Source organism: Lactuca virosa, chromosome 1 (assembly GCF_052849685.1).
Source record: "Lactuca virosa cultivar CGN04683 chromosome 1, Lactuca_virosa_CGN04683_v6, whole genome shotgun sequence".
NCBI classification, from domain to species: domain Eukaryota; kingdom Viridiplantae; phylum Streptophyta; class Magnoliopsida; order Asterales; family Asteraceae; genus Lactuca; species Lactuca virosa.
This window is the reverse complement of record NC_136426.1, coordinates 158,323,734-158,344,802: the sequence shown is the minus strand read 5'-3', so window position 1 is coordinate 158,344,802 and position 21,069 is coordinate 158,323,734. Positions and strand designations below refer to the sequence as shown.

General features: G+C 37.2%; 1 protein-coding gene across 3 annotated transcripts; it reads left to right on the top strand.

Moving 5' to 3' along the window:
• The first annotated feature begins 13,882 nt into the window (after positions 1-13,882).
• LOC145160518 (uncharacterized) lies at positions 13,883-17,735 on the top strand. Of its 3 annotated transcripts, none has more exons than XM_079079764.1 (9): positions 13,885-14,206; positions 14,819-14,913; positions 15,060-15,128; positions 15,216-15,331; positions 15,408-15,462; positions 15,562-15,682; positions 15,775-15,822; positions 17,299-17,393; positions 17,479-17,735. In XM_079079764.1, the coding sequence occupies exons 1-9, from the start codon at positions 14,113-14,115 to the stop codon at positions 17,578-17,580; spliced, it is 795 nt and encodes a 264-aa protein (XP_078935890.1). In that variant the 5' UTR covers positions 13,885-14,112; the 3' UTR covers positions 17,581-17,735. The 3 variants fall into 3 exon arrangements, with proteins under 3 accessions (XP_078935893.1, XP_078935890.1, XP_078935881.1); XM_079079755.1 differs by having other exon boundaries at positions 13,888-14,206; positions 14,804-14,913; XM_079079767.1 differs by lacking the exon at positions 17,299-17,393 and having other exon boundaries at positions 13,883-14,206; positions 14,804-14,913.
• Positions 17,736-21,069: the final 3,334 nt, after the last annotated feature.

Below are 21,069 nucleotides of genomic sequence, written 5' to 3'. Positions count from 1 at the left end.
TCCAAAGCATTAGGGTTGTATGTGCACCATAGGAATGTTAGAGTATATAAAACGCAACACCCTATTCATATATGGCCACCAATAATCCCTTCTCAAGTCCAAATAGATCTTAGTGCCCCCATGGTGGATAGAAAACCTCGACTTATGGGCCTCCTCCATCAAAGTCTGTCGAGCTCGATCCGAATATGGCACCCATATCCACCCATGATAGGTCATAAGCCCACGACTATCAGTCTCAAACTCAGAAATCTGCCCGATCACCCGCTCCCTGTTACGGTTCTCTGGTCTCATGGCCACCGCTTGGGCCTATTGGATGGTATCTAAGACTGGAGTCATCACTATCATCCTCATGCACATGTATCGGATCGGAGCACTTGCTGCTCTACGACTCAGGGCATTAGCTACCATATTAGCCTTGCCAGGATGATACAAAATCTCACAGTCATAGTCTTTCACTACATCCAACCACATTCTCTGTCTCATATTCAGGCTGGGCTGATCCATAAGGTACTTCATGCTCTTATGGTTCGTGTATATGGTACATCGGGCACCATAAAGATAGTGGTGATAGATCTTGAGGGAGAATACCACCGCCCCCAGCTCCAAATCATGGGTGGAATATCTCATCTCGTGAGGCTTCATCTGCCTCGATGCATATGCTATCACATGCCTCATCTGTATCAACACGACACCTAACCCGGAAATGGATACATCACAGTAGACTATGAAATCCCCTACTCCCTCCGTAAGGGCTAACACTGGAGCTTCGCACAAGCTCTGGCGAAGAGTCTCAAATGAGGCCTGCTGCTCGGGCCCCCAGACAAAATCAATACCCTTCCTGGTTAACCTGGTGAGAGGAACGACAATCTTGGAGAAATCTCTGATAAACCTCCGATAGTAACCTGCCAAACCCAGAAAACTCATGATCTCGGATGGGGATCTCAGTACCTCCCATCGCATAACTGCCTCAATCTTGGCCGGGTCAACCAAAATCCCATTCTGATTAATGAGGTGTCCCAAGAACTGGACCTCTCGTAACCAGAAATCACACTTGGAGAATTTGGCATAAAGTCTCTCCATCCTCAATACTCCAAGAATCTCCCGCAGGTGCTCCTCATGCTGTTCCCTAGACCTCGAGTACACCAAAATGTCGTCGATGAACACGATTACTGACCTATCCAACATGGGCCTGCACACCCGGTTCATGAGGTCCATGAACGCTGCTGGTGCATTGGTGAGCCCGAAAGGCATCACCACAAACTCGTAATGCCCATAACAAGTTCGAAAAGCTGTCTTCTGAATATCCTCCTCACAGACCCTCATCTGGTGATACCCAGATCTCAAATCAATCTTGGAAAACCAAGACACCCCCTGCAACTGATCAAACAAGTCATCAATCCTCGGTAGTGGATAAGAATTCTTGGCCGTCAGCTTGTTGAACTCCCGACAATCGATGCACATCTGGTGTGAACCATCCATTTTCTTGACAAAAAGGATCAGCGCTCCCCATGGTGAGATACTCGGTCTAATAAAACCCTTCCCCAACAGCTCCTGGAGATGCGATGACAACTCCTGCATCTCAGGCGATAAGGTGCCTTGGCAATAGGCGCCGTAACCAGAATAAGATCGATCCAGAACTCCACCTGCCACTCAGGAGGCACACCCGGTAATTCCTCGGGGAAAACATCCGGGAACTCACACACTACCAGAACATCGGAAATCGAACTTGGCCTCTCAGTGGCAACTCGCGTATCCATCACATACGCTAAAAACCCCATGCATGCCTGCTGCTAACTCTGCCTCGCCCTGGCGGCAGAGCAGAAAGCTGATCCCGATCTAGTTCCCTCGCCATACATAGTACGTACTCCCCCACTAGGGTCTCGTATGGTCACCATCTGACGCTCACAGTCAATCACGGCTCCAAACCGGCTCAACCAATCCATGCCCACTATGACACAGACATCACCCATCGCTATCGGCACCAGATCTATCGGGAACTCATCACCAAAGATCTCTAAAACACATCCGCGGAATACATCAATGGCAAAAACCGCATGCTCATCAGCTATAGAAACCCTCAGTGGTCAACTTATTGCCTCGCGTCTAACACTAATGTTACGACTAAAGGATAAAGACACGAAAGATCAACTCGCTCGCGAGTCAAATAACACCAAGGCAGGCACAAAACTCACAAGAAAAGTACCTATATGCAACACAGTATAAGCATAAACAAATCTCAAAATATCATAAATAAGGAGATAACTACCAGCAACAACATCAGGCATTGCGCATACCTCCTTCGCAGTCAGCTGGAATGCTCTCCCACGAGCTCTCGGAGCCTCAACCTTCCCCGGCCGACCGTCAGTAACACGTAAAGCAGCAGGAGTAGAAGCCTGGGATGATCTCTGAGTGAGCTGAGGACACTCGGCCTTCTGGTGGCCAGTCTGGTTGCAATGAAAGCAAACCGAAAATCCCCTGGGGCAGTCCCTCCCCATGTACCCCTCCTTGCCATATTTGTAGCAAATCCCTGCTCGACAAGATCCCTCATGACTCTTGCCGACTTGCAACAAGTGAGGCTCTTCTGGCCTCCTGGTCTCGAATCAGTGGGCTTAGCCCGCTTTGTCGCCGGCTGCGACTGCACTGGTCGACTATCTCTCCCCTGCTGCTCCCCCTCCTATCTGGTCTGAATCACCAACTCAATCTCTCTCCTCCTGCCATTGGTCTGCAAATCAGCCAATGTCTAATATGACGAGTTTGCCATGAAATCCCGTATATCTCTACTCAAGATGCTCAAATACTGGCTCACACATGCCTGCTCAGTAGACAAGTGCTCAGGGCAGAACAACACCCTCTCGTGAAACATCCTCGTAATCTCTGTCACTGATTCTGTCTTTTGCTTGAGAGACAGAAACTCCTGTGCCAAACGTTCCCTCTCCACCTGGGTAATATACTCATCTCTAAACAACTTGGTAAACCTCTCCCAAGTCACTTCAACATGATCTATAGGGGTAAAATTAGTCGTCACGAACTTCCACCAGTCCTTCGCTCCCAAGCAAAGCTGGTTCAGTGCAAACCAAACTCTCAAGTGCTCCAGGCACGAACACGTATAGAAACACCCCTCAATGTCGGAGATCCATCTAATGGAAGCAATCGGGTCCTGGGTCCCGTCAAACTCTGGTGGCGTTGTGTTGCTGAACTCTCAAAACAACAACGAGGCACCCCCCTGTGGCCTCGCAGAAGCTACGGCTGCGGTGGCTGCAGCAGCATCAGCCTCCGTGACAGCAGTGTATCGCTCATCAAATGTCTCAATCAGCGTGGTCTTAATAGACCCGAACATCTCTGGTATGACCTCTCTGATAGATGCGTCCACCTCCTCATGAATGATCCTGCAGATATCCTCGTCACTGATACCACTGCTCCCGGGGTTGTTGCGGGTAATCACCATAGTGCCTCTGAAACACGAACACGGAAATCATCAGAGACTAGCTCAAGCTCACGCCATTACCCACCCCTACATGCTCCTTAGTATCTTAAGGTTCTTACTTGGTTCGCATACAGATCCGGTACTTTCAGTAGTACGGGCCCAATAGTACCTTCCACACCAATCTGTAGTCGTCCCAAGTCCTCCTCCTAGGATCCTATTTCACAAGTACTCTATCCCTCACGGATATCAAACTATTCTCTCGGTAGATTCCTCAATGCTCATCTAGGTATCTCTCCTAGATTACTCAAAACTCTCTCTAAAAGATTCATGTTATGTATCCCTACTCAGCACACATACAGAGCAAATCGCAGATAATATCAATCAATAACATTTCCTAGGCTAAGGCATCATGAATCAGGCAACTCTAGCCCTAAATCCCTGAAATACCTAGCCTATCCTCTAGCATGCAACTCTAATATCTCATAAGTATCTCATAATATAAACAAGTAATGGTATTTTGGGATATCACCATTCAGGATCTGGCTGATTGTACACACTGCTCCATCTCGTTTTCTCTTAAAAGCTCTTACTCGTTTTTAGAAAAATCATTTCTTTTTAGAAAATTTTCTCAAATCCTCAATTTAAGTCCAGACATACTCGATAGTATATCTGAATCCCTCAAACCAAGGCTCTGATACCAACTTGTAGCGCTCTAAATTTTCAAACGAATTTTTCATTTTTAAAACCACATAAAACCCAATATCACATTTCTCAAAAACCACAAATGTATAAGTTGTCAAAACACAAGTCAACAATTGTTTGATAATATCCCAGAATCCTCAAACACATAATCTCTAACTGGTGTGAACAATCAATCTGACGCCTTCCCGCAATCCTGAGAGGTACCTGAAACACATATCATACAACACTGTAAGCACGAAGCTTAGTGAGTTCCCCAAAATACCATGCACAAATAATTAGCCTCTCATGGCTAAATCTCAATAAGGACTCTCCGGTCATGTGTCTCAGTGAGGACCCTCCGGTCTCACAGCTCGGGTCGGACCCTCCAGTCTGGTATCTCAGTGAACACCCTCCAGTCTCACAACTCGGTTTGGACCCTCTGGTCCTAACTTAATAAAGCACAGAAATAATATGCAACATAAATCACAAAGACAAAATACATGATATCACATAACTCAGTATAAGCACATAAGACCCTCCGGTCAATAACTCAAATAAGACCCTCCGATCAATAACTCATATAAGACCCTCCGGTCACACGGTATTACCACTTAGGTAAGCATAGTGAGAAGACTCACCTCGTAAGCAAAACAAGTATGTCTCGTACTCAACGATCGATCTCGACTCCACCTACATATATCATAATCATCTCTAATTAACACTTATAACAACAACTCTAAAGATGTTAAGCTAACCCCTTCACTAACTCTTGGAAAGGGTGAAAAGACCATTTTACCCTTCCATGTCTCCATAATCCATAACTTGACCAAACCCTAAAAGTCAACGAAAGTCAACACTCGAGTCAACAATCCATGTTGACCCAATTCGTCGAGTACACCTATGCGACTCGTCGAGTTCCTCCTGTTCTTAGAACATCAGGAAAACGCGAACTCAACTTTCCGAGTTGTCTCATCAACTCATCAAGTTTGCACGCGTCCAGACTATAGGGGAAACACTAACCGACTCGTCGAGTTGGCTCATGCACTCGTCGAGTCCCTCTAGTCTAATTCTCATTCAGATGATTCCAAGCAGAACTAAAGTCCCAAGCTCTAGATCTAGCCTCCCAAGGCTGAAATACCATGTAAACCTGCAAGCTTTACTTCCATGCATGGTACCTAGGGCTCAAAATGCCAAATCAAAGCTCTATAGAAGGTTTAATGTTTGGAACTTGGCCAATAGCTTGATAAAGCTTGGATCTTTATGCTCAAAGGACCTCATACATTCCAGATCTAAAGTTTCAACTTCATGTCATGCTCAAATGACTCAAAGGCTCAAAAAGGAAGATGGAAATGGCCACAAACTTAGAAGAGATCTAACCAAACAATGATCAAGGTGATAACGTTTTACCTCCAATTAGCAGCTAGTACTGAAGGAACACTGGATCCAAGGCCTTCTTCTTGTTCCAAACCTTTTGCTCTTCTATCTCCTTCGAAGAATGCACCAAATCTCACACTTTTAGCCTCTCTCTCTTATATATGATACCAACTCGTTTAGGGTTTCTCTCAGGGTGTTAAAGTGATAAGGGAGGCAGAAATGAAGGCTTAAGGTCCTTTAAATAGGGTACAAACCCTGAAAATTAGGGTTTTCACACTTAGCACCTACTCGTCGAGTTGGGGTCCTCCAACTCGTCGAGTAGACTCTAGAAATCCCACGTCTATCTCCATCTCTACTCGACGAGTTGGAGCCTCCAACTCGTCGAGTCGACCTGACAAAATGAATATAACTTAATTAAATATTATACCTGGGAGTCAGGATGTTACAGTAAGGTTTGAGATTGGATGAACACCCTCATTCTTTTCCCTTGAATGGTTGACCTTGTGTATACTCAACAAGCTTTGCAAGGCTAACATTTGTATTTTGACATGTTCTCACAATAGATATTAGTAAGAGAAGGATGCTATATGGAGACAATGATATTTTGATGGCCACTATTATATAGTGGTTTCACTTGTAAACTCATCTTTTTATTATGGATTTTACACCCTCGTATACCTAAAATTAAAAGTGGAATATGTTTTAATTGGAATCATGGGAACTTTATCCATAACTAAAGTTAATATTTTAAAAAACCTTTAAATTGAAATAAATAGTTATAACCTATACGAGGGTTGTTTTAATTAAAAAACTTTTTGAAACATCATACTTAATCCTAATTAACATCACTAATCTAGTCATATCAATATCAAAATTCTAAGAGATCATCACATAATTTCTAATTTAGACTTCCAAATTTCAAAGTTAGCTTCTAGAATTGATTTTCACTTATGCTTTACAAACATGAAGAGTATAACTAAATCAAATGTATAATTACACCTTGCTAACATAACTCAGCTAACATCTAACGAGCTTAATGGTTATCTAATTAAATATTGACCTAAAAGTCAATTAAAACATCATAAATCTACCATTGACATGATTAGAAGTTTCAACATCATCAATTGGACTATATATCAATAAGCTTACATACAAGTCATAAAGTTGAGCTATTTCATTTATCAAAATTGAAATCTATAAGGTCTAGAATGATTTCATGATGCTAGTTGATGGAGTATAGTTTTGAAAATTAGTTGAAGATTAAAAACAAGAATCACTTCCTTGAGACTTTAAATGCAACCCTTAAGTTCTCCACCACTCTACAAATGAAATTGAAGTATGTAAAGAGTATCTAGAAGTACTAAGGTGAGTTTGTATGAGGAATACATGTCCATATCGATTTTTCATGTGTTGATGAGTTTTATAGATTTGTATGAGATTTTCCATCTATGTGAAGAGTATACTATGTATATATGATTGCGTATTTTCATAATATGGTTTGATATGAGCTTTCCTTATAGTGAACTTGTACATTCACTATAGAGGGGTTGACTTGTGTGACAATTTGGACTTTTGTACCTATTTAATGTGTTAAGGTGATGTGATGATATTATAGACATGCCTTACTTTCATGATTAGGAAAGCCACCCATTCATGTGGTACTTGTGTTAATTTACTTGTACTTTAATAGTTAAGTAAGGTGACCCATTATGGGGAGGTGTGCTCCTTTAGTTATCATTATGGGTAGATGTACCTACTTAGCTGCATTATAAAGAGGTATACTTGTTTAGTTATCAATATAGGGATATTTACCCACTTAGCTACTTTGTGATGAGGTGTATTAACATAGTTGTTTTGTTTGGATATTAGACTATGAGATTGACTTAGGTTGGATTTTGCAAGCATTTTAATTGCATTACATTTTTGGTGTTAAGGTAATTTTTGGTGATAATTTGATGTCGGGTAATGCTACTTATGTATGATTTTTCCAAACCAATGAGTTATATTATTTTTGTGTTATCAAACTAGTTTTGGAGGATTGACTTTGAGCATGGATTGCCTACTTATCCAACAACCTTTGGAGTTGAACTTGGTAATACTTATTAAGCTTTCCAAGCCTGACACTTGTATTTCGACATGTATTAATATTAGATGATCATGGAGATAAAGGCATGGATATTTAAAAGACCATGTTTATGTAGTGGTTTTCAGTTGTCGACTTATGTTTTGATAATGATTTCACACCCTCATATAACTAAACTAAAAAATTTGAACGTTTAAGTTAGAATTATGGGACCTTTATCCACAACTGAAGTTTAATATTTTGAAAAATATTATTCAATTGATTAAATAATTTAACCCCTATGAAGGAAAGTTAACTCGCAATATCAAAGCTTTTGATTTAAATTTTACCTAAGAATTAAATAAAATTTTAGTTTAATAATTTTAATCAACTAGTTTTGTTTAATTTAATGTAACATTTAATTTATTTTATGAGAAATCACACTCGATGAATTTAATTTCTAGCCCTAAATTATGGGTGTTACAAACACCACCACATGAAACTTATTACCGATGAACCTAGTTTTCGACAGATAAAACTTCATCTCCTCCAATATTCATCATCATCATCTTTTATGTTTTTTTCTTTGGTGTAACAACCCAAAAACAGTGATAAAATTTTTCATTGAAAGACTATCAATTCATTCATTAATTGTTTCAAAATCCAACAACAAATATAATATCCAAAACATCAAAGTACAATTATTCAAAATGCGAAAATCATGAGGGGATGATGTTGTGCCATCACGTCGGGCCCTTATCTTTCGAATCAAAAGTACCTGAAACCATAAACATAAACTATAAGCACAAAGCTTAGTGAGTTCCTCAAAGTACCACATACCAAAACATACAACTGGGCTTAACCCTGGGGTATAATCCAACCTAGTATACACATATGGGCCCCGCCCTAGGGCCTTGTCCTGGGGTGTATTTCAAACCGATCAACACCTATGGACCCCGCCCTGGGGCCTCCCCCAGGGGTATCTTTCAACCCGAACATGCGATAATAGGCCTTGCCCTGGGTCTATTTCAACCCAAACATACGATAATGGGCCCCTCCCTGGGGTCTATTTCAACCCATCATACAAACACATATAAGCCACATAACAGCTAACATCCTAAATAACACAACAATGGGCCGATATTGGTGCCTTCGACCCATGGATACAGTGATAAGACTCACCTCACAGACAGATGAGAAACTGAAACAACACGCTACTCCGAAATCAACTCTATCAGTCACCTTTATAAATACAGTGACCAAAACTCAGAATACAGATCAAAATACCTAAAATACCCCTAGGTCAAAATCCAGGTCAAAGTTAATCGAGTCAACCGGGTCAACTCGGTGAGTACGTTGTACGTACTCAACACGTACGCGAGGCGTGCTGCATGCTTGACCAAAAAACAAGGGGTTGAACACGTACGTGCAGCGTACCCTTTGGTATGCCCAGCGTACGCGACTGCCACCCACTCAACACTTGAAGTACTTAATCCTTAAGCACTTTAATCCAAAATCCAGATCTAGCCCCTAAAAGTGTCCTTAATCATAAAGTTTCCAACTTTATGGTTTTACATGGCTATTAAGACCTTAACATAAAAAACCCTAGCTTCTTGACCCATTAAGACAGCCTAGATCATGCAGGGAAAGAAACTAATGTCCAAGATCACATTTTTATGACTCGACACACCCTAAAACATCTAAAAGGACAACTCAAAGTTCCTAGAGTATTCCATACTCACAAAGACCAAGATTTGGGACAAAAATGTGCCAACTTTAAGCTAAAACTAGATCTTAATGAAATATTCATCAAGGTTGGAGCTTTATACCTCTAGGAGATGCACAAGAGAGAGTAGTTGTTGGATCCAAAGTCTTGAGTGAAACACCACAACTTCAAGGTTCCTTCTTCACCACCAAGAGCACCAAAATGGAACCAAAATGACTCTTCAAGCTTCAAAACACTTACACACTTTAGGGTTTCGAGATAGGGATGGAGGTTGGATTTAAGGAAGGGTATGGGGCTATATTGATGCTTAAATAGGGTCCAAACCCCAAAATTTAGGGTTTGCACCCTGGCCATGTACACCCAACATACGAAACGTACACCCAACGTACGCAATTCTTGCCCAAAAATTACGAAAATTCCCCTTAGGACTAAATTTGGAAACCATACTCAAAACAAAGGTCAAAAATGGAATAGCTGGAAATTAAGATGTTACATTTGGGACTACTGCTTGAAAATGAAGTTTGTATGGACATAAGAAGGCTTATTTTTAATTTTGTTAAACCTTAATTGCATTTGGATATGTCAAGACATTGTCTTATATTGGGTTTTTAGTGAAGGGACATGGGTGTAGGGCTACAACAGGGACAATAGGAATTAGGTAGGATGATATGGTTTGTGGTGGTGGTGGTTGGAACACCCATTTTCCAGATTGGTGTAGCTTGAAACTTAGCGGAACCAAGGATGGAACTTTTCGGAAAAAATCCAAGCCACGATGAGGCGCATGGAATCCCATTACGTGGCAAGGTTATTTTGGAACACACGTTTTAGTGGGCTCCACGACGTGGCAAAGAATGGCCACGACGTGGCAGCCGTTGCGGCCTAAAACTCGAGATTATTAGGGTTTCTCTTGTATATAAACACCTTAACTCCCATTCTAGGTCATCTTCCTTAGCCTCCATTACCCTCAAACCTCAGAAACCCTAACCCTAGCCTCTCTTGGTGATTTTAGCTCATGTTGGTGCTTTTGGTGGATTTAAGAAGAAGAAGAAAGTATTCTAGTGTGTTGATCTAGCAAGCAAGCCTCATCATTCTTCTCGTGTGCATTCTCTGGACCTTTGTAAGTGTCGAAGATCCTAGATTTATGTTGATTGCTCTTAGATCTAAGCCTTTTGTCCTTTGATCTTCGTATTATGAAAGTTTAGAATGATAGATTCCATAAATTTGGCAACTTTATGGATCCTCATGGTCCCTTTGGGCTTGTATGGTTCAGATCTGAAGTTTCTTGTCCTATTTTTATTCATACACAAAGTTAGGTTTATTTCCTCATGTATATGACCTTATTTGGGAAGGACAAGCATTGGACATTCATGTCCATAAATCCATGATTTTTATGGTCCACTAGGTGTGGGAAACCCTTCTAGAACTTGAGAGAAGTAACTTTTGTTGATTAAGTGCTTAATGGGTGAGTGCATGCTTTAGGTTGTCATTAAGGACTTAGGGTTTGAGATCTTGACTCTTTGGGATGTGTTAATGGATAAAGTTGTAAACTTTATTCATTAAGACCTGGGGAAGGACCAGATCCTAGGCTTTGGAGCCCTTGTATTAGGAAGAAAACAACTTAGCTCAATTAAGTTGTTTAGACCAGTTCCCACGACATGGCCATTAGGCTGCCACGACATGGCGACTGGGGAAGAAGCCGACTGTTTTGGCATTTAGTACCCACGACGTGGCCAAGGGAGGGCCACGACGTCGAGGCTTGTTGAAGCTATTTTTTTTACTTGGCTGGGATTCTGATCGGGTTTGGACTCGTTAGCCACGATGTAGCAAAAGGATAGTCACGAAGTGGAGGTCGACTGGTATTGACTTTGACCGTTAACTTTTTACCTAGGGTTGACCTTTAGGTATAAACTAAAGTTGGACCTTGTTTGATGATTGGGTGTGTTGGAGCACCAGCCTCACGACAGTTAGGTGTGGTTATCAAATTTCGTGAGTTAGGTGAGTCTTCTCGTTGGATGCTTGTTGTCTTTGTAACTCTTGCATTTGTATGTTGGGTGGGGCCCATTTGTATGATGGGCGGGCCCGTATGTATAATGGGTGTGGCCTGTTATGTGGGTGGGGCCTGTTACAGTGGGCGCGACCCGATATTTGGGCGGGGCCCGACGTTATGTATGGTATCTGGTATTTTGGGGAACTCAATAAGCTTTGTGCTTACGGTTTTGTGTTTTAAACATTTTCAGGTACTTCCAGTTCCAAAGGGAAGGGCCCGACTTGACTGCACAACACCCCCTTATAATTTCTACATCGATGATTAATTTACTATGATGATTTTGATACATTGCACTATGATTGGTTTTGAAACTCATGATATATGGTTTGATGATTTTAAAAATGAAAATTTTTATCAGTATTTTGTGGACGTTACAGTGGTTCTAGGGGAAAGGAGGGGGAACGAATTGGGGAAGAAATATGGGTCAATTATGTAGAAAAATAAAATCATGTTGTGTTTAGTAAAAATGTTCTAAGAGCTTTTAGTTTTTTGAACTTTTAATAAACAAAATTCAAGTTAAAAGAAGAAACCATTTAGAGATATGAGCTTAAAACTTTTACTTTAAACAAAAAACTTCTAGAACAAAAACTATCTTAATTACCATTTTATAGCTTTTATGATATTGTATCTTTTATGTTTTATATTTTATGTGCTTTTGTACTTTTCACAAACATAAAACTATTTTTTGTTGGACACTACTATATAAATAACAACTAGTAAGCCAACAAATTATAGTTTTTTGTCTTTCACCTAGTAACTAGTTCCACCAAATTATTTAAAATAACTTAGGAGAGTAACGCAGTTTTCATTTTGTTCATGTTTAACAAATTTTTTGTATAGGATTGACCATCGAATTTGTTAAATATGTTTACATATTACCATTGTCGCAAATTATTGTAGGTGACAATGATAACATTTGAACATATTTAACAAGTTTTATGGTCAGTCATGTATAAAAAAAGTTGTCTAAATGTGAAGAAAATGAAAAGTTCATTACTCTTCTAAGTCATTTTCTTAAAATCAAAGAGTAGCTGTTGCTGGTTTCTACTCAAGAACCATCATGAATCAATTTTGAACATGTATAAGTGTTTTCAATTCTCCTATGGTTCATGTCTATTAACTATAAAATTCAAGTTCTGTTAAAATCATACACCAAAATTTCATGTATATAACATCTAAAGCAGTTGATGAAAAATTAAATAATATTGTTTCAATAACAAAAGGAAGATAAAGAAAACATTTAGGTTATATATATATATATATATATATATATATATATATATATATATATATATATATATATATATATATATATATATATATATATAGAGAGAGAGAGAGTAAATTACACGAATGGTCCCTATGGTTTAGGGTAATTTGCGCGTTTGGTCCCTAACTTATTTTTTTAACTCGGAAGGTCCTTACTGTTTGTTTTTGTTACGCGTTTGGTCGTTGTTTTACCTAAAAAGACTATTTTGTCTATGGTTTTTTAGTTTATTTAAATAAACACACCTCCAACCCCACCCCCTCACCTTACCTTACCTACCCCACCATTTTTTCTATTTAAATAATAGTATTTTTAGGTAAGACAGAGACCAAGCGCGTAACAAAAACAAACAGTAGGGACCAAGCGCGCAATAAAAACAAACAGTAAGGACTTTTCGAGTTAAAAAAATTAGTTAGGGACCAAACATGCAAATTACCTCAAACCATAGGGACCATTCATGTAATCTACTCATATATATAACCATTACTAGTTGGAAGATAAGTTAAAACTAGATTCTGAAAAATAATAATTTCAACGTAGATTAATCGAAAAAACAAATTTGTTTTTGTTTTCTTGAGTATTATATCAAAGACTTTGAGCATAAGATCCAAAAATATATGTTTAAGATGCTAACCACATCAAACATAGATTACCCACACCTTCTACTTTGAGTGCACCCACTTTGAAGAAAAACTCCAACAATCCATTACTTCTTTTTCAAGTTCTACTTTTCGAGTTCATGGACTTGAATTGAATATAAAATGTTAAGTGTGACTATGGAAATCGAGCTCAAAGGGGACTTCTATTATCATTCTCAACCTCATTATAAACAACACCCTAAAATAAAAGTGAAAATGCTCTTGGTGGGTCATGAACTTTTCATTTTGTTTATAATTAAACAACTTTTTTTCATAGGATTAACTATGAAACTTGTTAAATATACTCAAATGTAATTGTTGTTAGTTAAGATAGCCACTCACAATGATAATATTTGAACACTTTTAACAATTTTAATGATAAACCATATACAAAAGAAACATTACCTAAATATAAATAAAATACAAAATTCATTATACTCCCAAACCATTTTCATGTGCATCATGTGCATTATCCAAATTGGATCAAGATCAAATTAATTTTTCATTTATCAAATAACAAAAGTCACCTCAATATAAAATCATAATTTCAATTAGGTAGGGGATTCCCTAGAATCATGAATCAAACGTGCTAAGGATTGGAATCGGATTAAAATGTGTATTTCTTTAAAGCATCGATGGAGTCATAATACATAGTCAACTCTTGACCGACATCCGGTCAAAATTAAGTTGACCTCTCGCTATCTCAATCTCATATGAACTTCATCGCCTTATATAAATGCGTCGGATTAGATTTTCTTGTTGATTCAATATTTTATTGCCAAATTGAAGATATGCTTCGCCGGTATCTCAGGTTGAAAATGGTGGAAATGAACCTCATATAGTGTGTGTGTGTGTATTTTGTGTCTCTCTGTGTGTGTTTTTATTTTCTGGGAATGGATGATAGAGGAGGGCACGATGGTGGATCATTTGTCGCAGTTCGGAGGATTTCGCAAGGTCTTGATAGAAGCAATGCTTGTCATACAACAGGTATACAAAATCTCCATCGATTAAATTCGTTCAACTACGTTTCTTTTCATTATGATTTTTGTAAAACATTGGATCTGTGTTGGTTGAATTGATTCGTGTAGCGAGTTGAGCTTGTTTAGAAGTGTAAACATATCGATTGAATTCCAACTTTTCTTCGAGATTGTATAAGACTGAAATTTCAATGGCGTATAAAGTTTTGAATCACTGTCAAGCGAACGACTTTAGTTAAGACAATCTGGTTCGATTGGATGAAATGGATAAAGGTTCACCAGTTATTGCGTCTAATCAAACAAATCTCTACATCTTTTTGCTTGCAATTCATGTTTTTTGATCGGAATTAACTATTTCCTATTTCAAATTTCAATTCATGTGCTCTGATTCCATTTCATCTTAAGCATAAAGTGATTCCTACTTTAGGTTTTCATTTCCCCTTATTCTAAACACCATCTGTAACAATATGCATCATTTTTCTATCTTTTGTGGGCTTCATAGATCCTGTTCCATACTTCCATTACATACCTATTAATCAACATCATGATTTTTGTTCAAATTAGAACAAACTCACTTGCTCTGGTCATCTTCTTCTTCTTGTAATAGATGAGGCTGTTGCAGGCTCAACAGCATGGCTTGGCAGAAGCCTTTCATGTGTTTGTGTTCAGAGAAAAGAAGGCGATTCTCGCCCCTCATTTGATTTGACACCTGCTGAGGTATTTGTTAATCCATTTCACATGATTGATATATATATATATATATATATATATATATATATATATATATATATATATATTTGATATGTTTTCAATACACCATTATAGATCTACACTTATGCTTTGTTTTTCTTTGATGTTATAAGGAGGATTGTCTACAAAGGCTTCAAAACCGTTTAGACATAGCCTATGATAGTTCAATTCCAGAACATCAGGTACATATCTTTATATCTATAAAAAGATATTATTAAGTTTATAAAAGGGAATTGACATTAATACAATAATATACCTATTTTTTGTAGGAAGCATTAAAGGCATTGTGGAAAGCTGCATTTCCTGAAGAGGAACTCAGTGATCTGATTTCTGAGCAATGGAAAGAAATGGGCTGGCAAGGGAAAGATCCTTCCACAGATTTTCGGTAAAAAAATTCCCATTTTGCCCTTGAATCCTATCATTACCTTTTCCTATTCATAAACCATGGAGTTTTGTAATAGGGGTGGTGGATTCATATCACTAGAGAACTTACTATATTTCGCCAGAAATTTCCAGGTATACCCCTCCAACTATAAATGAAAGTAGGATGCTATAAATTATAAATTATAATTATAAAAACAAATATATAAAAGTACATTGCTATTTCATGTGTAGAAATCATTTCAAGATCTTCTTAGAAAGCAAGAAGGTGATAGAGCCATGTGGGAATATCCTTTTGCTGTAGCTGGAGTTAATATCACATTCATGCTTATTCAGATGCTTGATCTTGAAGCAGGTTTGATAAAAATGTTAATAATCCTTAACAAAATTTGGAATTTTTATTTATTATTATTATTTTTTTATACTAATAGTGTTTTAAATGTATAGTAAAACCACGGAGTTTTGTTGGAGCAACTTTTCTAAAGTTTCTTTCAGGTATATAATTAAATTATAAGCGATCTAAAGTGTTAAATGGCATCCATTAGGATATGATATATAATAAGAGATAACTACAAGTAAATTTCATTTTTAGTAAGTTTTAAATTAAATATAGGATTAATATCATAAAAAAAAACCTTATATAACCTCAACTGTTTTTTTTTAGAAAAAACCCTCAAGTTTTTATTTTTTAACTAAAAAACCCTCAACATTTTAATTTTTTCCAAAACAAAAATCATGAACTTTAAATTCTTTTTGGGTTTTATGTAGAGAAGACCCATTATTTTGGGAAATTTTTTGATAAAGTCCTAAAAAAAATAACAGAAAAGTCCCGATTATTTAATTTTACACGATAATCTATCATTTCCTGTTAGAATAAAAATAAGGATTTTTTGTTAATTTTGGCAAAAAATATTAAATAATCAAGACTTTCCTATTCAAATTCTTTTTAGGACTTTATCAAAAAATTTCCCAAAATAATGGGACTTTTTTGCATAAGACCTTTTTTTTGGTTAATCTCGTGAAAGACCTTATATTTTGTGTTTTTTTTTCTATATTAAACCTCATCATTATTTTTTTCCTGAAAAATACCTTGTATTTTCTAGTTTTTTTCAAAAAGAACCCTTAACTTTGTCTTTTATTCCGAAAAAATCCCTCAACTTTCTAATTGTTTCCAAATAAATCCTCAACTTTTTCAGTTTTTCTCAAAATAAACTAACATTTTACAACTTTTTTCGTTAAAAAAATGACTAAAAGGGCCGGATCGGAAAAATGAAAACATGTAAGGTCTTTTTCAGGGAAAAAATAAAGTTAAGGTTTAATCCGGAAAAACCACAAAATATAAGGTCTTTTATAAGGTTAACCTTTTTTTTTCAAAAAAAAAACCTCAAAATAGACAAGTTTTTTTGGAAAAAAAAATACTAAAAGGGCCAAATTGAAAAAGATGGAAAAATACAAGGTCTTTTTCAGGAAAAAAATAAGTTGAGGTTTAATCCGAAAAAACTTGTAAAATGTGAGGGTTTTTTCAAGAAAAAATAAAAAAGTTGAGGTTTTATTTGGAACCAGTTAGAAGGTTGAGGGTTCTTTTCTGAAAAAAAAAAGACAAACTTGAGAGTGTTTTTGGAAAAAATTGGAAAAAATATAAGATCCTTTTTAGGAAAAAAATAAATTAAGGTTTAATCCGAAAAAAAAAACATAATATATAAGGTCTTTTATGATATTAATGTTAGAATTTGTCAGATTAATAAAAAAGAAAATTGAAAGTACAATGATGTGATAAAAAGAAATAATGGAAGTAAGTCGTTATCTTTTTCATTTAGTCGAAAATAAAAATCCTATGTGGACGCCATGTCATAACCATGTGGACGCCACATCAGCGGTTAACCTGTCAAACCGTTTATTTATTTATTTATCGTTTTATAATTTAGCGTAGGATCTAACAAAATTGCTTTTTATAAATTTATAATACGACAGAAAACGAGTCAGCATTTGACCTTTTGTATTGCATCACATTCAAGCTAATGGATCATCAATGGCTTGCGATGCATGCATCTTACATGGATTTCAATGTATAGGATTAATTTCCCAATTTTTATTTTTAATTTATTTAAAAATTATTAGATTAAGGTGTTGTTTCTTTTTGACTTAATACAGACTGTGATGAAATCAACACGCCGTCAACTAGAAAGAGAGCTTTTGCAAGATAACGTGAACCGCATTGAGGAACTTCCTTCCTACGGTCTTCTTACTCGATAGAATTATCAGTTTTGTTTGATTCATGAATTTTTACAAAAAAAATAATATGATGATTACTATTAAAGTTTGCAATATGACAAGACAAAAGTTTAGTATATGATATTGTATCTGTTAACTAAGGGTTTTATATAGAAAAGTCTTAATATTTTAGGAAATTTTTTGATAAAGTCTTAAATGTTTTATTTTAGCCGAAAAGTCTCAATATTTTGGAAAAATCACATACTTGTTAAAAAAAAATTTAAAAGAACTTTTTAGTTAATTTGGACAAAATGCTAAATGATCGAGATTTTCTGTTAAAAAATATTTAGAACTTTATCAACAATTTTCCCAAAATAATTAGACTAATCTAAATAAAACCCGGTTAACCTTGTCTTATATGGATAAAAAATAACAACCGCTAAGCGTCGCTAAGCGTTAAGTTGTGGGCTATCAGTAATTTGGGTTGATGGGGTGTTACAAAATGGTATCAAAGCAAATTTTGTTTAAAATTTGTATGTATTTTTAAAGTGCGTATTTTATGCAATTTTCTTATTTGTATCATTTTTTTTGTTGTTTTGAAGATGAAGCATGAGAAAAATGTATTTCTTGCATTACGTTTCTTGAAGTAGAAGTAATTGTAATGGATTTTTTTTCTTGGTTCTTTTTCATTTGTTAGGTGTCAGAAACTTAGGTTTAGGCTGACTAACTAACTATTTCCAACCTTTATTTAGGGCTTCTCCAATCGCATGATATCCATAAAATTTGTTGTTCGAATGACGTCCAACCACGTCATATACATCATTTCTTTAGGCGAGGGAATAGTATGTGGATAGATATTGATCTAAGAATATAAAGTCTCAATGAGACTTTCTTATATATAAGAAAAATTATATGATCACAATAATCACTTTTATAATTTTTTTATTAAAAAATAGTCAAAAGAACGAAATTGACCCGAATAACCATAATTTTTGCAGAATTGATGTCATTTGCAAACTTTTTTTTCTTCAAACCGACGTTGTTTTGGGATGTTGATGCGAAAATGACAGCATTGACTGCAAAAATCTATCAAGATTTTCGCATATTTGGCTTACTAAAATTAAGTTTTTTTTTCTTTAACTTTGAACCATCTTCATCTTTTACTAAGAGGACTATCAATGCTAATTGTTATTTTCCTATGAATCACACTTTCATTAGAATATTGTACAAATACATGCCACATGGGCCAAATACTTACATAGGTAAATACATCACGCTATCTATGGGCTAACTAAACAAACTAATAATAATACATAGGGAAATCTTCGGAAAAGTCATAATATTTCATCCTAATTTACGAAAAAGTCTCAAACTAAAATTTGTTTACGAAAAAGTCCTAATTACTAAATGACGATTTGACTGTTTTTTTTTCGGTTTATCGGTTTCAATACTTACCCGGTTTCATTAAAGTCCCATTATTTTACCATAATTTGGGACTTTTTCGTAAATTATGATAAAATAATAAGACTTTAATAAAACCGGGTAAGTAATGAAACCGGGAAAAATGAGTCAAATCGTCACTTTTACAGGTAACCGGGACTTTTTCGTAAACAAATTTTAGTTTGAGACTTTTTCTTAAATTAGGGTAAAATATTGGAAGTTTTCCAAAGATTTCCTTAATACATAGAATACATTTGTTAACATTACCCACAATTTGATCAGGAGGAGAATTCTGAACGTTTAAACTGATCTTGAAGTCGTTGAAGAGCTGTGTCGGAAGCCCTTTGATGAAGATGTCGGTTTACTGAGCAGAAGAGGGGACGTGAAAAACGCGAACAACTCCTCGAGCAACAAGGTCGCGGACAAAATGAATATCAATCTCGATGTGTGTAGTGCGTCGGTGTTGAACTAGGTTCGAGGACATGTACACATAGCTAATGGTATCCGAAGCTCACGTAGTAAATTATGAACCCAACATGTCTCTGTAATGGTGTTAGCGACATCGTGGTACTCCACCTCGACACTCGAACGAGAAATAACCCCCTGTCGTTTAGAAGACCAGGATATCAAATTATCACCGAGAAAAACACAGTATCCAGAAGTCGAACCGCGAGAGACAGGGCAGCCGCCCCAACCGGAAAATCGGCATCAGAGTAAGCGTGAAGATCTGACGTGGGGAAACATGATGTTGCAAGCCGTGTCTAGAGTGCCCTAGTGATAGCATAAGATGCGCTTTAGCGCATGATAATGAGGCTCCCGGGGATCGTGCATAAATATGCAAATCTGTTATATAGCAAAAGTGATGTCAAGTCGAGTGAAAGTAAGGTACTGAATAACGCTGACAAGACTGCGATAAAGAGAAGGATCTGCAATGGGAGGTCCAGTGACATCCAACTTATGAGTTGTCTCTGCAAGTGTACGCGCTAGATTGCACTGGAGTATATTAACACGCTAAGGATCTCTGATGCATATTTCCTTTGAGACAGGATGAGACCATGAAAGGAGTGGGTTGCGGATATCCCAAGAAAGTAATTAAGGGCCATAAGGTTAGTCATGACGAACTCTTTGCTAAGTTGAACAATGATGGAGTGAAGGAGTGTCGTAGAAGAAGCAGTCAACATAATGTCATCAACATATAGAAGAAGATGTGCAGTATTTGCACCTTAGTGGTAGATGAACATAGAAGAATCGATGAGGCTATGATAAAAACTCATGTGGAGAGCATGCTAAGAAAACCAGGGGTTGTTTTAGACCATATAACGACCGTTGTAAATGACATACATAATATGGATGTTGGAAGTCTCGAAAACCTGGGATTGGTGCATGTAAACTGTCTCCTGAAGGTGATAGTGAAGAAATGCATTCTTCACGTCAAGCTGATGAATAGGCCAGTGTTTAGAGATAGCCAAACTGAGAACGATCTGTATAGTGGCCAGTTTGACAACCAGACTAAAAGTCTCATCATAATAAATGTCATGTTATTGACTACGACCGTTAGCAACTAAACACGCTTTATATCCCGAGAGAGAACCATCAACATTAAAATTTTGTTTAAAGAGCCACATAGATCCAACCGCATTCTCCCCCGATGGTCGTGGAACAAGAACCCAAGTACCTTTTGTAATAAGAGCATTATATTCCTCATTCATGGCTTTATACCAGTTTAGATCTTTTGAAATCCTGTAAATGTGACCTCAGTATAAGAGAGAGAGAGAGAGAGAGAGAGAGAGAGAGAGGGGAGAGGGAGAGAGAGTCAGTATGAAGATTAAGGCGTTGGGTTGGTTTGACGATGCCACTTTTAGAATGAGTGTGCATGGATGAGTCAGGGGGAGGGGACAGAGGAGGTAAGAGATGTGGTGTAGCTGGAGGAGAAGTTAGGGGAGGGAGTCGTTCGCATGTTACGGGGGGTCAAATGAAGGAGAGATGGGAGGTAGAATCTGACGAAGGTTAGGAGAAATGTCAGAGTCATGAAGGAAGTCATTGGATGGTGGTTCAGAGGGAAATCTTACTATTCACATCTATTCTGAGAAA

Coding starts and splice junctions, on each gene's coding strand:
- LOC145160518 (XM_079079755.1), top strand. CDS start 14,113: ATGGATGATAGAGGAGGGCACGATGGTGGATCATTTGTCGCAGTTCGG. Junction 15,129..15,215: donor GTTCAATTCCAGAACATCAG/GTACATATCTTT, acceptor TATTTTTTGTAG/GAAGCATTAAAGGCATTGTG. Junction 15,332..15,407: donor GATCCTTCCACAGATTTTCG/GTAAAAAAATTC, acceptor GTTTTGTAATAG/GGGTGGTGGATTCATATCAC.